The sequence below is a fragment of the Anser brachyrhynchus genome (assembly GCF_964034855.1).
Source record: "Anser brachyrhynchus genome assembly, chromosome: 2".
In the NCBI taxonomy this organism is placed as follows: Eukaryota; Metazoa; Chordata; class Aves; order Anseriformes; family Anatidae; genus Anser; species Anser brachyrhynchus.
In genome coordinates this window covers 83,393,489-83,413,459 of record NC_137695.1, presented here as the reverse complement: position 1 = coordinate 83,413,459, position 19,971 = coordinate 83,393,489, and the positions used below count along the sequence as shown (strand labels likewise).

The 19,971-nt window shown below is 35.1% G+C and overlaps 1 protein-coding gene across 12 annotated transcripts in view; it reads right to left on the bottom strand.

The window, feature by feature from the left end:
• The window catches only part of DNAH5 (dynein axonemal heavy chain 5), a 152,279-nt gene that overhangs the window by 95,768 nt on the left and 36,540 nt on the right, over positions 1 to 19,971 (bottom strand). For all 12 annotated transcript variants that reach the window (XR_013946316.1, XR_013946317.1, XR_013946318.1 and 9 more), the window contains 12 exons: positions 17,194 to 17,301; positions 16,388 to 16,473; positions 15,320 to 15,641; positions 11,599 to 11,805; positions 10,237 to 10,408; positions 8,787 to 8,932; positions 6,503 to 6,665; positions 5,389 to 5,631; positions 4,385 to 4,575; positions 4,205 to 4,304; positions 2,696 to 2,841; positions 927 to 1,128 (listed from right to left, as the gene is read on the bottom strand). Coding sequence is in view for 8 of the 12 variants with exons in the window: in XM_080579301.1 (XP_080435427.1) it covers positions 927 to 1,128; positions 2,696 to 2,841; positions 4,205 to 4,304; positions 4,385 to 4,575; positions 5,389 to 5,631; positions 6,503 to 6,665; positions 8,787 to 8,932; positions 10,237 to 10,408; positions 11,599 to 11,805; positions 15,320 to 15,641; positions 16,388 to 16,473; positions 17,194 to 17,301 (2,086 nt within the window). In the remaining 4 variants the exon portion in view is untranslated. The remainder of the gene's footprint in view (positions 1 to 926; positions 1,129 to 2,695; positions 2,842 to 4,204; positions 4,305 to 4,384; positions 4,576 to 5,388; positions 5,632 to 6,502; positions 6,666 to 8,786; positions 8,933 to 10,236; positions 10,409 to 11,598; positions 11,806 to 15,319; positions 15,642 to 16,387; positions 16,474 to 17,193; positions 17,302 to 19,971) is intronic.

The following is a 19,971-nucleotide window of genomic DNA, read 5'->3' as shown; positions in this document are numbered from 1 at the left end:
CTGCACACTTTTTTCATCGCATTTATACATCATTACACACATTTCTTTCCTACAAATCAATAATAAATTAATTAATATTCTCCTCTATGTCTAAAGCTTTCCCCCCCCAAAAAAAAATCACATGGGCGGAGGAAATGTAAAAGTCTCATATGTAAGCTGAAAAAATAGAAAGATCTGACATTTAATGAAACCAAATTCTCCATCAGTCATTTAATTGTTAAGAGTTTTATCTATACCATCAGTGGAACCAAGTGACAAATACTTAGAGAGAAATTTGAAGTCTGGCTGAGTTCCTGCCCAGTTTTGCAGCAATTCAGTCCATTTCCCTAAAGCTCTGGCATTCAGTTCAAATTTGTTCTTCACTGTTCTCAACAGAGAAGTCAAAAATCAATACTACTACAAGCACTACATAAAATTTTAGCTGGATATAATTTCAACCCTGTTACTGCCACATGTTCATTCCTGTGCATATTTCACTTCTGTTTCTTCCTTTTTATATAGAGTCTCTTTCCATGCTTAGCTCTCACACACAATGGTCTTTTCAATTTATTAAATATCAGACCTACCCCATCTAAATCACGTTTCAATAGCCAAGCTTTGCTATATAATAAAAGACATTTGTTTCATACTCTTTCCTAATGAAGAAACAAACCATTTTGCTTTCTCAGATTTCACTTATGCAGACAGGGGAAGAAACATCAGATAAGCCTCATAGATACCCTTATTAGTGGGACTTTTTGCATGCGTTTTACAGCCAAAATAACAAACAGCCATTCCGTGTTTCTGCTTTACATCTTTAACACAGTTCACTCACCCAAAACTAAACATTTCTCCTTCCTACAGGAGTCAGAAAGCATGTACCTCTGGAGAGAAGTGGAGAACTGTGAGAAGTGGAAAACTGTGAGAAATGGAAAGTTGAACTTTACCAGTGTACAGTGCAATAGCTCCCACACAGATGTATTCAGGCTCAGAATTGATTTTCAGATCCAAGTCTCTGAAATGCAGAATTTGAGATTCAAATTCAGAGAGTAATGGGTTTCCCATCATGAATTTATCAATGGTTTCCTCCTTGTCTCTCTGCCATATATGGTGGTAGCAACTGAAGCTCTCCAAAGCTGTAAGAACCTCCTGAAATGCAATACAAGTTCACAGAAAGATTCTCAGCAAACCATAGTGTACACATAATTTCTTAGCTTCTGCTATTTTGAACACATTAAGTACTCAATAGTGGAGCAGGCTGCCTCATCTCAGTAAAACAGAAGGCTGCTGGTAAATTTATGCTAAAGCAAGCTCATTAGCAATCATGAGCCTTGCCAGACACTGTATGCTAATCACATTCAGTTTGTCAAATCAGTTACAGTATTTTCCAATGAAGTGATTCTTCAGTCAATAAAATACTAAGAATCAGTGGGAAATAAAATACTCCTTCAAGTCTAAGACACAGTGCACTTATCTAATAGCAAAAACTCATGTAAAGATGCCTTCTTCTTCAATTTCCTCCAGTATCCTTCTCTACAACTCACCGGACTAGCAACTGAAACCTGACCTCCAGGGCCCAACATAACAGGAACAGCAGTTACTCAATCTGTTCTTGAATAATGAAATTACGAGAGTGTTTTTTTTAAACACCTATCACATTTGCAATGTTAACAATAAATTATATAGTCAATTAGGTATCTCTGATTTGAAAATCATTTAAGGAGTGTGCAATACAATTATTTTTCTGATTCTCAAGAATTTATAAAAATGTTAAGGATAAATTGTCATCACTTCAGCTTATTAAAAATGTACATGAGAGGTGACTATCATGAGAGATAATACTCATGACAACTTACAATAAACATACTGTTTGAAGGATTTAGCCTGGCAAAATGATAGCAGCTTCCAACTACAACATATTGGGTATCAAAATATCAGGATAACTACCCACCATTGCCAACCACACCTTGGTGTCTTCAGCACAAACCTGTATGTCATTGCGCTAGTTATAGTTTAATACTACTGATGTTACAATGCATTGAGTCAAAAATTTCCATATGTCAAGGCTCCATTGTAAGGTTGGACTGGCCCCAGGAGGAACTGATGCAGAGTTCCCCAAAGAAATACCATTTCTAGACCTACAGTTTACTAGAGAGTGCAGGAAATAAGAAAAGGGCAAAGAAATCACGCATACTCCTTAAGCTGTCTCCTAGCCTCCAGTATCAAATCCTACGCAGCCCTCTACAAACACCAAGCTGACAGCTAGCTTTCTTCCAAAAAGCTTCACAAACACTTCACATTGGGCCAGAGCTCATGCTGGCTTCACTATAATTTCTACGTGAATAAAACCGTATTTTACACACTCGTACAATTACTACTGGTTCTGTACTAAATATGCAGACTCAATTATACTTAAGATTTTTTAAATAATGTTTTACTAACTGGAGATACATTTTTAATCATACTTAAGCTTTACTTTATATAATACTCAAAGTCTCATAAGCCTTTGAACATTGACTACGCTTTAACCTATGTTACACTTTCAAAACATAAATGTAAAATTGCAGCCACATGTTTTTCATCCGCTATCCTACACTTTCTCATTCATATGTTTAACTGTGCTTTCAATGACTACCTTTATTGTCCAAGGATATTAAAAGTCATACATTTATATTTTTTGAATAGTAATATAAAATTAACATCCCTATTGTCTTACCTTTTTTGTAGAATTAATGGCAGTGGTGAGTAAAGATACCAATTTAATAATTTCTTTGTTCTCTGAAACACTCTTGAAGTAGTTCTTGTTTTGAACTGAATCAGACAAATTGAGTGATGCTGCATCTGATGTACTATCTACAAAGGCTGAATCAAATACAAAAGCAGTTTTAGGACAAACATATTGCTTACGCCCAGCAAATTCCTATCAACAAAAACTAATGACCTGTTTTTCAATAAGCATGCATTTTAAAATTATGTGTTATTATTAATCAAAAAGGCAGCTAGAAATCTAAGTAGCCAATATAGTTACCACATATTCATAAACTTCTCTGTAGTTGGGAAACTTGCTTCATCTGGGTTCTCTGTCAAATCTGGAACAAGTTTCTCTCTAATTTTTCAAGTATAACCTTCCCCTTTCCCTCCCCAACCTTTTTTTTTTCTCCTGTACACTCTACCTAAGTGATTTACTGATAAGTCAGCACTGACAGAATGTTTATATACTTTTATTTTCTGAAATACCCGGGACAGGCTACAGTTACAATTTGAAATCAAAGTAAACATTAAATCCTAGAGGATTATCACAGCCAGGCCTCAAAAGAAAAGAATGATAAAAAGAATGTCCATTAGTTAGGAAATACCCATAGGATTGAGTTTATCATCATTGCTTTATTCCATCTCAAGCAAGAGAAACTCTTGGTTTTGAAAGAACAATTTAATTTCTTAAGCAGTCCAAATATTACTTCCCTATTTTTTAGGTGTGTAAGAGGAACCTACCCTAGAAACATTCAATATATTTTGAAGCACCTGAAGTACAAAGTAGAGTAATTAATTTGGCTTGATTTTGAAAATTTTCAGATAAGAAAAACCCAGCAACCAATTTCTTAAATTTCCTTCCATGAATATCTTCAATAACTTAATTTCATGCCTGATCACAAAACACATTAAGTCCTTTTAACAGTTTCAGTCTATTCAATCCTACACAAAAATCTCTCCACCAGTATTGAGATTTTATATAGGTATTTCTATTCAGTAACAGTCTTTGTTTAGGATCAACTTACCTTTCCCAAAGGAATGTCAACACAAGCTTTAAGACCATTTCAAGATGTGAAGTTACAAACCATGCTGGCAAATCACAAAAGCTCGTTCGTGCAGTGGTAGTGACTATAATTGTTTTCCAAATTCACTCAAAATATCTGCTATGTTGCCCAAGCTGGCTCCCTAACAGCTTCTCACACATTGCAAGTAGAACCCAAAGCAGTATAACTGTACGAGGCACACACAAAATTCCCTTACTCAAATTCTCACAAGGACAAGTATCTTCAGGCCAGCCTGGTTTTTAATCACAAAGAAAAGCTCTGGCATTGTTACATCCTATTTCTACTCTGAGGTGGTTTAAAATGTATAAAGTCTTTATTCTCTTCCTTCTGATGCATTTTATATTTGATATCTTTTTCTATATACTGTATAGATCACATTTACCTAGAATTAAAATTGAGTTTATCATTACCATGCATGTTTTTCATTCCAATCTCTTTCATTCCATCATCAGAATCGCTGTCTCCACTCTCACACTGCAACACAGCCACTTTTCTCTCTAACATTTTCTTCTGTGGAAAAAAAAAAAAAACATTTTCTATTTGCAGCAGTTTTGAGACATTAGTTTTAAGTATAGCTATTAAAGACAAACCTTGGATATTCTCTCCTTACTCCACTGTCCAACTCCTTTCATTACTTTCACAATGCTGTCTACAGCTTTATTAAGCATTTGCTGTACCTCATCCAAAGAGGGAGTCATGATGATTTTAGGGATACATAGGTTAATGCTAGTCCTAATAATAGGATGAGCACTTGTTTTCTTCTTAGAGGCACTGTGATTTTCTAAATGAAAAACAATAACAGCAACAAAAAAGTTCACAACTCTTTTCAAGACCTCATTCTAGGATTTATAATGATGTAAACCAATATATACAGCACAATATTGAGTACTGAGTGTTATTTCTTAAGGAAAAAAGACTCCTGGGTAATTTACAAGACATATTGTTAAAGTCCATAGTAGCATCAACAATATCTATGTGCCATGTTATTTCTCTCCTCATCGAATTGTTCTGCACAGCTAAGCTCTGTTTAACAGAAATTTATCTGGCTTGTACTCACAGTCAGCATACTAAATTGGGCACAAAAACTTATCATAATCTCTTCATATTGGATGCCTTATATGCTAGAGAGGCCAAAACCAAATGCTTTTTTTTTTTGCTTCTTAAAAATAAGTAACAAGAAAACACTTCAAAAAAAGTGTTAGAGCATAACATATAGAAAGATCTTAAGACAATTAGTAAGAGAAAGATAATACACCTCTTTCTCTAGTGTTTTTTCACACATTTTTATATAAAAGCCAAAGTCACACAGCAACCACTTATCAAGCTCCAAATATATTATCCACCTCCAGAACAGTAGTGTCTGTCCTAAGAGAAACAGTATCACTATGATACATACCTACTCTTAAAGGAAAGAAAAATTCCTCTGGAAAAATACCATGTTATCAACTGTGATTTATCAAGATAGTTTACTCAACTTCCCATGTTTTCTCCTCTTTTACATATCTGGCTCTTTTTGATATAGTTTTGGTATATTACATCTACATATTTCTTTTCATAGGCTAACTAAGCAAGGAAAGTACTAAAATATGGGCACCTAAGAAGCTGATCATGGAACATGCATGGATGCGCTTCCGTATGGTCTCCAGAGTGTTTCGAGTGACTTTCAAAAGAGTGTCAATATTACAACCATTGAAGTAGGAAAGCAGTTCATTGGCTTCTTCCTCTAACACTTCTAAATCCGTTTTCTTCCTCTTTGCTGGAGGGGATAGTCCGTCCCATATCTCACTGGAATTGTGGGAGGAAATCAGGCTTTTTGATCTTCTTTCCTCCTCTGTTGCTAAAACATCAAAAATCTAGCTAGTTAAACTGATTTAGGAGACTTAAAAACACAATAAACCAAAACACCCACAAGTGCCTGAACTAATAGCTAAATTTTACCGAAGTGTAAATACTCATCTGTACCTCATTGTACTTGTCATTTTATCCCTATCCACCTTGTCTACTCAGTTCAAATTGGCATAATTATCACAAACACAAAAAAAAAAAAAAAAAAAAGGTATTTCATAGAGAAAGAATCTAAGAATCTCAAGGCTTTATCAGCCTGGAGAAGAGAAGGCTCCAGGGAGACCTTACAGCAGCCTTCCAGTACCTAAAGGGAGCCTACAGGAAAGCTGGAGAGGGACTCTATGTCAGGGAGTGTAGTGACAGAACAAGGGGGAATGGCTTTAAACTAAAAGAGGGTAGGTTTAGATAAGATACTACGAAGACATTCTTTACTGTGAGGGTGGTGAGGCACTGGAACAAGTTGCCCAGAGAAATTGTGATGTCCCTTGAAGTACTCCCTGGAAGTGGATAGTCTTTGAGCAACCTGGTCTAGTGGAAGGTGCCATGGGCAGAGGGCTTGGAATTAAATGATCTTTAACATTCCTTCCAACCCAAACCATTCTATGTTTCTCTAAGTCCAGCACTTAACCAAGGCCTATAAGTAGTTGTTTCTAATATATATTTGAACATGCAAGTTAGACTATTAACATTGATGTATTTTGCAGATGATTGTTAGATAATCTATCATTATCCAGACAAATTCAAGCAAAACTCTTTAAACATTAGATACCGACTGATACTTCAGTCAGCTGAGCTACAGTATCCTCTCAATGGTATCAAGCATGCAAAAGAAACATAAGCATAAAGGTACAATATAATCTTACCCGTATTTTTTTCCCTTATTTCACAAGTGAGATCAACTGACTTCTCGTCTTCTTTTTTGATCTGTACTTCATTGTCTAGTAACATGTTAATCAGCTCATTAGCTGCTGCTTCTACCAGTGAGCTTTTCAAATGTAAAGTCTGGGAACCTTTTACACAGAGCTCCTATTATCAAACCAAAACAAACATATGTTCTTATGGTTCCTGGTACTTATGTCTATTTCATGGTCACAGCAGCCTTTATTAACACAGTATTCCAGGCCCCGTATTTGTGAAAAAACATGATCAATGCACAGCATTATTTTTAAATTGGTTTGTTCCAAATTATTTAGTTTTGGGTTTTTTGTTCTGACAAATAAGACATCATAAGCATCTTTCAAAATTGCTGTGACTTCTTTCCTAAAATACACAACTTACCCAGATTTAATATTATGAAATAATGTTTATAGTGCATAGCTATGTTAAAGAGCTCCCAAAAGCAAGTATTTCTTAATTTTCTTATTTTTTCAGTGTAGGTATGGGAGACATTAACCTTTCATTTAATCATTTCCACTTTATATTACTTGATTGTGCCATAAGGAGTATTAGCTAATTGCATTTTCCTTTTATAGTCAGATAGGAGATAAAATCCATCAAAAGTTGTATTTATTATTAGAATAAACAAGAAAATTATTAACTGGGGGGAGAAGAAAACAAATAATGAGATTTAATAAAATTCAGAAATATTTTAAAGTATTGTGCAGGTTTTCTTTAATATTTAAGGTTAAATAATCACATATTTTTAGTGAAGTATAATTTTTATAATTGCCTTTTTTTTCTCTCTCTCTATTATCTCCTATTTCTTTAAGCTTACTCAAACCTGGCTACCTCTGTTTAATTGAAATCAGTAACTGGAAGAATTCAGACATTAGCAAGATGCAGTCATTTCCAAATTTTAAGACAATACTTGATCTTCCTAATGATTCATTCTATTTGAGAGATCTGTTCTGTAGTATCAGAGAAAATATTTAAACAAGCTACTTTGGTGGTTTGGTTTGGTTTTTCTTCCCATAGTATAGCACTTTTTGTTGTAGCAGCTTCTTAGGAAACTTAAAGATATCTGATACATGATAGAATTTATTTCTAGTATTTTCTAATAGGAAACTGAAATAAGCTTACTAATCTTATTATTTCCATTGTACCCATAACTGGGGTTAGTATACAATTTACTCTGTTAATTCAAAACGATCAGCTGTTGTGGTGCTGTAATTGCTAGGCAGAAGTTCAAGCTTTCTTTTGTGCTCACTCTCACCTATTTTTACTTTAGTGATTGTATCTTTTAGTACTAGCCCTATCAGGAGAAAAAGTAGCAGCAGAATCAACTACAACAAACTATGGATTTTGAGGTTTACAAAATACCATTCATTCCATAAAAAAATATTCTAAGTTTTTCTTTCTAATTAACAATAAGGAGAGTTTTTACATGGGACAAAAGAGGAAAGACCAAAAGGCAAGTATGCTAAGAGAAACAAAACTCACTGTAGTGTTTATTACTACAGGAGACCAGGCATAGGGATTTATTTATATGAACTACAATCTTTTCAAAAGCAAAGTTTATTTCAGGAGAAAACACAAGTTAGACATTATACCCTAAAAGGCCAGAATATCTCACTACGGTCTGATAAAAATAACATTCAATTTTATTACTAGTTTAATTATCTTTCACTTGCTAGCAACTTAAATGCTTACGGTTAATCCCCCTGAACATGTAAGTATTTTGATGGAGTAAATGAAGGGGTTCTTCCCAGAATACCTTCACTCAGGCACTTCTGAGTATATTTTGCACATATCAACTCAAGACAGCTCAAGATTTTGAAAGATACTATGGAAATGATCATGTACTGAGTATTTACTCTCCCAGGCAACCAAGTGCACTTGTTATGGATGCTATTCACAGGCATCAGCTGGGCAATTCCCAATGCCGGTAAAGGCACTAAACAAGCAACAGTAAAAAAAAAAAAAAAAAACTATCACAGAGGAAAAACACTTGAGTGGTATCAAAGCATAAAGGAAATATCACACAGCAGTCGCCTTGGCATTAGTAAAAGAATGTATCAGCTCAGACATCATTGCATTTCGTATTTTTGTTCCTTTTTAATGTTCTAGCCAAAAAACAACTGGGGATTTCCTTACTTCGCTTTCCAACACATTCTTCATTAATTCTGCAGTGGTTTTATCTCATAAAAAAATGAACAGACTTTAATTCAAAATATTAAATATATCTTTATGAAAATTTCATGTAATAACCTTAGTCTTATGGAGAAATTCCTCACAGTCCAGTGGTTCATCTTCTGGCAACTTACAGAGTGGCACACTACTCATTTCCTGAAGGACAGCATCAATACGAAATTCAATCAAGTCATTCACTCGATCAAGCAATAACTCCAGGTCAGCTTTTAAGGCAAACAGAAGATTCAAAACAAGCTTAAAAGTTTGAAATAATAGTTTTTGCAGAGCCCTGCTAATTTTTTTCCTTCAATAAACTAACGTATTCAATTTTATATGAATTCTGCACCTTAACCAGTTTATTTCAAACATCTAAACTTGTATGACAAAGTTCACCACTGGACTCATAATTGATGCTTTGCATAACATACGCTCATCTACTACATGCTGTACATATCCTAAAATATAATAAGTGAAATACCATAAAAATACACAAGAAATGCTTTAAGTATATGTGTTTCAAAAATAAATGCAAAAATATAAAGACATTACAATTCAGTTGAGGTGTTCAAGGAATACTTCCCCTTCTCCTATAGCTTGAATCAGTTACCACTTGGCAAACCCACTAGCAACAGAAATTTTTGACAAATCCTTCAAAAAATGTTAGAAGCCAATAGTTATCAGACACCGATCACTAGAATTTTCACAGTTATATAGCAATTCATTTTTAATGCTGAAAGTGAAATAAAAGCAAAGTGCCTGTTCCAGACTCAAACTATTTGTGATATTCAAAATTATATTGACTGTAATGTCAGGCTAGCATCCAACATGTTTTTTAATTTTCCATTTCAACTAAAGAAAATTTCCACTATAGCGACATACTTAATTCCAAAAATCAGAATCTGTATTTGATATAATATTAGACATGAAACAAAAGGAATTTGGTATCTTCAGAAACATTATGCATCTCAGTGCAGTCTTGTGATAATATTTTGAATAAAATAAAAGTTCATCTGTTTTCTAAAGCTGTTGCTCAAAGAGCTGTGTGTGCATTTGTGTTAAAGATTTTTTTTTTTTTAATAAGTGTAATAGGAAAAGCTATTAGGTACTGACAATGCTAATTCAGTGAAGATATTCCCTAAGAACTTGTTTTGTGCATGTAGAAACAAAAGGCAAGACTAGGAAAGGTCTGAAACCTAGATATTCTTTAGGGAAAAAAATAGCTAAAATAGCTATCTTTCTCTGATTTCAAAATACACAGGACCTTTTACATACCACTTATGCTTGCTTAAACCTTATTGCATTCCCATTCATTTAAGTAAAAATTTGACAAAGATGTTAGGAGAAAAAAAAAATATATGTTTTTTAAAGCAGACGTTTCATGAAGTACAGGATGGGCGAAAATTCTAATTTCTGCAACGTATGAGTCAATTAATCGCAAATCATAACAAGGACAGCAAGCTTAATAATGTAACTTGCATTTGTATAGAAACAAACAAGCAGAAGTCAAGGGAAGAGGCAAGTGACTTACCTAGTTTGTCAAAAACTGTATTAACATATTTCTCAATATTCAGTGATGTCCAGGTCAGTAATATCAGACCTGGCTGGATAGCATCATCTACGTTTGCTAACCAAGGGATCATCAATTGTTCAATAGGATGTTGTATTTTCAGTTTAATTCTTTTATATTCTGCCAGAATCATCTGAAACAAACAGGGAATTAAAGCATTTTAATATACACTGGTCCCAACCTCTTCACATACACTCATCATGACTTAAATTAAGACAATTCCTCTGTATTTACATTACTGAAATTCTTAAGAAGCACTAAGAAATTGTTTGGGAGGTTTTTTTATTATTTTTGGCAAAAAGTTCACTGTTTGCTACTTTTCATAATAGTACAAGTACTAATTCACAGGGAATCACTTTCAGATATATTAAAAGGGTGATTTTTTGTTTGTTTGTTTCTTTGTTTTTTGAAGTAGCTTGCATATTTTAGTCCCTAAATGGATGCTCCAGGAGAAAAAAAAAAAAAAAAAAAAAAAAAAAAGCCCAAGAAAAAAAATCATCATCTAAGTTAACTTTTCAGCAGTTTTATTAGAACAGCCTTACCAGAGCTTTAATATGGTATTTGGTTTTAAACGCATCTTTAACCCACTGATCTATTTTCATATTTTGCAAGAAACTATCCTTGTAATAACTTTATGATGTAACATGACATTTTTTCTCATTTGAGAATCAAGTAGCCCTGTGAAGTTATAGTTTTCCAGACACCTGCTATCTTAGAATCTTTGTCTTCTTAGTTATCTAGAACCTTGTCTGTTCAAGGGTAGACAAAATAATCCAAAGGATTTAAAAGACAAGAGAAGGGGAAGCTTATGCTTCTCTTTTTTAAACTGTTCTATAGGCATCTGTGTCAAAACAGTGGTGCAGAAACTATTCTGCTATATGCTATTTACTGGATGTTTTACACTTTTTAAAGGCATACCATCTGTTCCTCCCTCCTAATTATCCTCTCAAAACAAAGTGTATCAAATGTTAACTCCATTGTTGGATAAGAGATGAACTACTTATCATTTTGAAAGCTGGCAGTGGAGTGAGGAATCTTGTACGTCTCCTTTTCTCCCTATCCTTATCTCTTTCCCAAAGTCTGCAGTGCTTCCCTAAACCTGTGCAACTTGGAAGCAACTTCACAGAAGACACAAAGCTAGGAAATTCTTTTTTAAACATCTCAGGACAAAGTTATAAAGATTCAAAACAATAAAATAAAAAGATTTACTAATGTTGTCTTAATGCATAATGGTTGATCATCATTTTTAACTTTCCCATGACTATAAAGCCTAGTCATTTTAACATACGCTACACATGTATAAAACAACTAAAATTAACCCACCTGCAAATTGTGGACAATCTTCTTATACCAGTCTCTCTTCTGTTGAAGAGCAATTGCAAATGGTGGGATTTCAAGGCACATGTGAGCCATGCAATCTGTTTCTCTAATTAAAGTTAATATTTGAGGGTCAAAATTCACAAATAATTCTCCTGTTTCTGGAGCTTTTACCAATAGAGTTGCCTGAAGTCCTGTTTTAGTTAATTCAATCTGCAGGAAAGAAAGTCATCACTCCTGATCAGACAAGCCAGTACAACAAAATACTTAGTTTTGGCTGTAAATATCAGTTTGGTATGAAGAGATACTAAAATCAGATATTGCAATGAAGATTGATATGGTATGAATCAAAAATAGAACTTTATTGATGCGATCTGTATGTACCCAAATACTGAACAGTCAAATTAACAATATCCGACAGATATTTTTCCATTGGTTCCTGGATATCCTAGGCCCCATTCCACAGTCAAACATTGAAGGCAAAGCCATAGATTTTTTTTTTAATTCTGTCCTCTGAAATCTCATTTCGTTAAAACTTACCACACATTCTGAAGGCTGCATAACCTCTTGGATGAACTGCATTTAATCTTGGATAATTTCTTCAGACATCTTTTGTAATTGATTCCTAGCTTCTCCTTTCGCTTGTTTTCCACTAACAAACAGCTATATCACACTGCAGTCTTAATGGCTCTGTAACTCCCAATTACATCCAACCTCCAGGACAATTTTTTTAAAAGATTAAATTAATATTTATTAAAATTATTTTGTTCTTAAAAGGGAAGCCTAATCACACTAGTGATTTAACTGCCTCATTTGAGTATTTCAATATCATTTGTTTTCCGTTTGACTATAAGGAAGAAGATTCCTAAGAATCTAAGAAGATCACTCATGGATACCAGTCACGTCTTGCTGCTATTTCTGTTTTCCTGTTGTCCTTTCTCTGACATAACTTTATTTTTCATTATTCGCTTCTTAAGTTTCATGTATCACTTTACTTTGAGATGGAGCTTGCCTCTAAGCAATAGCTTTAGAACCCAATGATTTTCCATGCATTTCTTCCTTTTTTTATGTAATACACAAACCTTGCTTCCTCTTTCAATGACTAATATATGCTTGACTATACTGCTTCCTTCAACAGTTTCATATATTATAATGACATTACAGACAATTTTCAAGTAAACATTAGTCAACTTTTGTCAGTGAAGTTGTTGTGCTTTATCCACTAGCAATGAAGTCGCTTACTCTGTACAACTGCCTTAAAGAGCCACTGAACTTTTTCCTCCAAAATTCACCAGCAAATCTTAGTGTACTCTTCTTTGGGCTTCAGAGACTCGTTATTTCTACTTTCACTTTCTTCCTCTCCCATTTATGTTTTTTTTTCAAGCAGTTTTGATTACTAAGGTAGTACACATTGTTAACAGAAATAAGGGGTATGCTGAAGGCACGAATGTTACACTGACATAGAACTGCACTTTCACACTTCCCAGTATTTAATTATTTCAGTATGTCCAAGTTGAATTGGGCATAGCATGAAAATTATGGCTTTACATTTTATGCTATTAAAAGAAGTAGATAAACAAAGTGGTTGACATTCAGGAACAAACAGACAAAAGGGAAAAAAAGTATTCTTAAATATCAGAAAAAGACACTAACTTAACTACTTCCATTGTATAGTACGATAAAAGGTAGCATGCCAGAGCCCTAGTTCTGTTGCATTTGTATTCTGCACAGGACACTCGCCCCTCTCACGTCTTCCTTTTATTCAGGAATAGAGCATGAGCTCCACCTTGTGTTCTCTGATATTCATGTCTACACCAGCTTGTGCCCTTGATGCCACAAGAAGTGAGAAGAGACTACTGAACAGTAATCACATTATTTTTAATAATCTAGTAGAAGAGTACATTGATGTGAATAAATATGCTTTTCATACATTTTCAAGGCATGTCTTTTTGTTTCAAAAACTTGAAATTGTGTTCAAATCCACCCCTCTTTGCTCCCAAATTATTGAAGCAGGTTCAGTGAGTATATGGCTGCCTAGTGGGACATGGCTGTGCTACCAGAGAAGCCAGACTCTTACTTTCAGCACAATTCAGAATAGGGACTAGGACCTCACAAAGCCAGTCACCAGTTCAGGTGAGAGCCTCATGCCTTGGACATTTTAGCCATTTTGTGGAAGCCGAAAGGAGAATGTAGTGAACTGCTCTGTAAAGGCATGCTACATGTCAGAAAATCTGATCAATAGATCATCTAGCCAAAGACAACATGTGCAGCCCCACAAGAAGCACACATCCTCCTTAGTCTTTACAGCTGGGATAGGGAACCCATCTTAAAAGTGTTCAGGCAGGGACTTATCTCAGGCATAGTTCAGTGAAATCTACCACCAGTATACTTGGAACCGTGCAGATATCCAGCACGATACTGGAATCAGATCTGAAACCAAGTTCAGGATAGAAATACCAAACGAATGCCAAAGGCTTTCTGAAGCACCACAATTTCTTTTCTGAAAAAGAATGATACACATACCTCCAGGTTATACTCTTCAGGTTCCTTGATTCCCAGTGACCACCAGTGACCACACCAAATTGACACAAATTCTCCAACTTACAGAACTGGACAATCAAATTTAGTGATCCCTTAAGCCTTAATGGCAATTGCAAATGTGAAAGGGAAAGGAAGAGTATATTTAGATTGGGCAAGAGACAGCAGGAGCCTCTAGTCTCAGATCTTGTCTAAGACTAGCTTTGAGAAGACTGATATTTATCTGCCTCAGTGTTTTTCATATTATACAAAAGTTAGCGTTGAGCTCCAAGAACAAGAGGCAGCTGCATTGCTAACTATGCCAACAACTTCAAAAGAGTTATCTGTAGATTGTGATCCCTTTCTTTTGAGATTTCAGAGGCTGAGGCCAATTTTTCTAAAGCATGCTCTTTGCCAAAGCAACAGAGAAACTAGAGGTGGAAAATATGCCAATAGGATAGTAGAAACTTTCAGAGATTTCATAACTAGAAAATAGACCTTACAGACACCATTTGATAATATGAAGGCATTCAGAGGTTCTATGGACAAAAAACATGAGAATAATAAAATCAGTCAAATGAGATTTAGAACTTATGGTAAACCATGATTTCTGAAGAATATTCAACTACAAAGTATTCTGCCTTACCAGATATTTGATAGGAAGTGAAATAGTGCAAGATACAGTTGTGCAATGTACTTTATTAATTCTGTAAGATGCTCTATCAGTTCAAATTAGATTCTTTTTATACATACACTCACTCTGAGGGTACGCATGGATTATTGCTTTAAAAAAGAGGATCATATTATTCAGAACAGAGGAAACTTGTGTCTGCTTTTATCTTAAGACAACCAGCTGATAAAACTCCTCTCCCCATGTGACCTTCTTGCACCAGTCAGTAGGATATGACAAAGACTGAGGGGCAGCTAAGGCTACCACTGGATTTCCATTATGTATTTCCATAACAAATATTTTTTCATTATAATTAACATGATTTTTCAAGTGCTCCTAAATACAGCTAAACCTAAAGCATAGCATACCTGACTATTAACCAGAAATTCTTTCACACTGCTGTAACCCAGTGTTTCAGTGGTGCCTGGCACAACAGGAATCCAGTCTGGTCTGCAAAGCTAGATTTTAACAGTCTACCACCAACAAAAATCCACCATGTTTTTTTTAAAAGAAATATGTAACCAAAATCCACTGTTTTACCTGCTGAAGCCATCCCCTGTGATAGATCACTTCAAACTCCATAAGAACTTTTGCTACTTTGTTGTAGTTGCGGATTACTCGCTTGCCATCCGGTGTCTGCAGTACAGACGGGTGCTGCTGGAAAGACTCCATGGGCTCCTGGATTCTCTGGAACAGGTGGCGTGCCCACAGGATCCTACCAGCTATTGGAGGCAGATTACGAGCCAATGGAGGGTCTTGCTTCTGCTTAGTATAGAGCTTACAGATTGCTTCTATGTCATGTCCATAGTTCTGAAGGATTTTCTGATACTTTTCATCAATGCCAAGATTTGGGATTTGTAATCTGTTTCAAAAAATAACCATTAGAAAAATTTCTTCAAGAATCCTGAAATTCTTCTGATGCACTGTTGAAAAAATTTTCCCAGACACCCTTGCATTCCTTAGAAAATAACTACTCCAGCAGAAGGTTTTTCACTAGAGCTTGAACAAATACTGTCACATCCTGATTCCAAATAACCGAGATTTAGGCCAGATGATAAAAGTTTCCAAGTAGGCCTACACATTTTCTGTTTTGTCACTGTTTTCAGATACCGAGCTAAAATTATGTGCAAACTGTGACTGATATGCCACTATCGGTCTATTCTACTACGCAGAATATTGTAAGAAAACTGACACAACAAAGACTGAGGCTGCTTTGCAACAATCTGAATTTATCAAGACAGATTTCACTATTTCCTACTCAAGCATTCTAACTTTACTGTGTGAACAAATTAATTTCATTGTTTAAGGACAAAACTAAAGCAAAGATGCCAACAACCAGAACAGTTTTCCTGTACATATACTAATTTTGAAAGATGAAGTCCATTCATATTTTATATTTTTGGATACATAAAAATATGTATTTTTTATTCATCCACATAGCTGAGGAGACATCTCTTACCAGAGCTGAGCAGCTGAGGGAAAGGAGATTAAGTTGGATTTTGTTTGTATTTAAGGAGATACCTACTCTACTCTCCCCTTTCTCACCACCCTCAAAGCATTATTTCCATTGTCTGTCAGAATTCCAGCAGGCTAGATAGCACACAGTACCTTTCAAATTTCTTCAGCATGGACAGTGCCCTTTCAGTGTCCACAATATTTTCAAAGGTGTTGTCCATAAAAGTCTTTAACTGATCCTGGAGTAGAACAAATAATTCTACTGTGAAGAACTACATAAGGTACACATCTCAAATACACCAGATGTTATTTTGCAGGATTTATAATGCGTTACATTAGAACAAAGTTTATATGAGAGCAACCTCAGTAAGTATCAATTTGACCTCTCTTCCATCCATTTTAAGCAAAATAGAGCCAACTTTCAAGGCATTTCCTTCCCCCTGTTCCCTCTGTACCTGTGCAACCCGAAAAAGCTTTTGAACCCTCCAAAGTTCCACCATACTGAGAGCCTAAAAGAATGCTCAAATCTTTGGCAACCAAAGCAAGACAAGTATTTATTTTAAATTTGAACTTCAACATCTGTCCACTCCTTCCACCAACTTGTGATTTTAGAACTACAGGAAAGTTAACTATCTAATTTATTTGTGCTATGTTCCCACTCACCCAACAAAATTGACCATTTTTATGTTATTCTTGCTAGCATCACTTTTAAATAGAGTAATGAGAAATCCTGTTGTCGGAGTGCCTAAAGGCCCTTTCTGGTCTATTTCGTGGAAGTGGTTTAGATGTTAAGTAATAAATCCTAGCTTTAAAGTAGAGGCACATTACAGTCATTTCTCCGTTTTAGAATATAGATTGAGATTTCCATAATTTGTTTGGTGGTAACTCAGATAGATGTACTTTTGTTTTCATGAGGAATCATTACTACATTTAATACTTATTTGATTCATAAAACCTACGTGAAGATCATTTATCTCTTTGCAAAACTCTTCATAGTCTTGGTCAAAGTCAGCCTTCCGTTGATCCAAGAAATTGTAATGCTTTTTCTTCATGATGTCAACAATACTCTACACAGTTTCATAGAAAAAAAAAATTATCACCAAAAATGGTCTTAGCAAAAACTTAACACATCAAAATATTTAGCGCAATGGGTTGTGCACATTCACATTTTGACTTTGCCATTAGTTGCCATTATTTGCTCACTTAAATGAGATCACAGGTCACTTAAATGATGTATTTGCAGGAAACAAGTTTGTGCAATGGCCATATGACTTGCAGTTATATTACTTACTTCCACTTTAAGTCAGTTAGAACTGACAGAATAATCAGACTCTTACTTTTCATAAAAAGCATTTGTTACTCATTGTTACCCATGAAACATTTTCTCATGTAGAGGTTCATTAGTTCTATTTAAAAGTTAACAAAGTTCAATATAGGAAATTATTTTCACAGTAGTATTTTCCATGTCTTTAACTCATGTCATAAAAAAATAGACTATTCAAAAGCCACAGTAAGATGCAGTATGTCACCAGCCTAGGACTTATTATTCCTTCTTTTATGTAGCTGCTGTCCATTTTAAGGAAAGTACACCTGAATCAGAATCTCCCATGAGGTGTACCCACAGTTAAAGATTTCTGATGATAGATCACTGTTCAACATGCTAGTAATTTACCACAATACAACTATAAAGCTTAAAATATTTTCAGCACAGCAGACTTCTGCCATTTGATTATAAGCCAACTGAACTTCACTTTTGTTCCTTGCCTGTAAAGAAAAATCCTATGCTTTCATCTACAAACATGCAAATCCTAGATAGCAACTATGTGGTAAAGCATGAAGAACTGCAACATAGCAATTTCTGACTATACATTTTTTTCCAAGTTACTTAATCAGTCACTTAACTACAGCTAAAATCCACGTAAAATACTTCAGTACCTCAATTTTGCCACCATTAAAATAGTACAATCACTTTCTATCCTTTACGTGTACTATCCACAACCTTCCATGTACTATCTTCTACATAAACATGCTTAATCTTCTCCTTATACACCCCCCCCCCCAAAAAAAAGAAATTCACAAAAAGCTCTTACTTTAGGACCTGAGTGCTGCAATGGGTGATGTGGTGTACCTGTGTAGAGTTTGCAGACTGCACCACAGTGGGCTAACAGTCACACGTAGCTTCTCAACTGAAAAAGCCCCAAATAAATGAGATGCCTGTGTTCCAACCTACCAAAATAGTATCTTCATAGCGTGATCTGATAATTCTCAGCAACCAGAGTCGGAGAGAAGTCTCTTGGCCCAGCTTTAGAGAGCAGCTCTCAATGAAGGGAACACTCTTTAGAGCAGTCCACATTCATCCTACCTATTTGGAACAGTCCTTGGGCCAAGCTCTCCTTCCAGTTGCACCCAGGTTTCTTCTCAGATGACTATAAAAGAACCAAAACCCTGGACTACAGCATGGATTGAATCAAATCAGGATGCACAATGGAATGCTCACATTTTACCCTATGGTTATTTAACTACATCAGCAAAGTAATTTATTTGTGGCCATAAAAAAGGAAGAGGACAGGGTTAAGCAAATTAGAATGCCACATTTTTCTGCCACTGTATGGTGTGATCTCTAAAAGCAGTCTACAAACTCAATACATTGAACACTTCTGACTTATTATGACACTGCACTAAGGTATAAAATAATGTAAGTTAAGTCAGGCTCAGAAAAAGCAGGGAAGACTGTACTTGCCACTAAAAAAAAAAAAAATCATCATAATCTCATCAGAAATGGAAGAAGAAAAGAACATAAATTTAGCATGTTGAAATTCTTAGAAGAGCTCTTTGTTGTTCACGTCCCACTCCTACTAAATAAAATGGCCATGAAAGAAACCAAAAGTAGTAATAAAACAAGCAAGAGATTAAACTGTTACAGAAGAAAAAGCTTGGACAGCTTTCCAGAGCAAACCTGCTAACTCATTTCTTTCTATCCTTCACCCCAAAAACAGACATTTGTGAGTTGACTCTTTTTCCTCCCTTGAAATGCGAAGTTATCAATAGTATAATTTTGCATTTTGAAATGCAGCGTATTGATAGATGAGTACAGATTTTAAGTAAATCTATTAATCTGCCTTGCTGGAATAAAGCTATTTCCCTAATGTAATGATGTAAATCTGAGAGCATAAGGTGTTTTTTTTTTTTTTCTCTTTGCTGAAAATAACTTATTTGAAGAAACTAAACTTGTATTTGTTTCCTTTTATACATTACAGAAATGGCAATGGGGTTTGTTTTCACTCCAAGCTGCAAGGAAAATCTGGCTGCAGCATCAACCAGCAGAGCAATGGAACTGCCCTCTGTGACAGGCCCTGACCAGATGCCCCCTTGAACAGGAGGCAAGAGATCAAGCAGTCACAGTACACTTTCATAACTCACAAAACATTTTTAAAGAGAAAAATTTTGGACTTCTCACTTTTTCTACTGATCATAATGCAAAACTCTGACACCTGTTACAAAGTCTTCACGTTTAGTTCATTTTTCAGTCAACTTTGATTTTAACACAGCTCCTTCACATGGCCACCTGCTCCTTTTCATCGTCTGCTCTCTCCCCCAGTGGTCACGCACTTGCAACATTAGCTATTTCCCAGTCATTTTAGCACAGCTTGCAGAGCTATTTTTTCTCTTGATAAATGCTTTCTAGTTTTCCTAATTATTTAACGTTTCATTTTCAAGTCAGACTCAAAGGATATCCA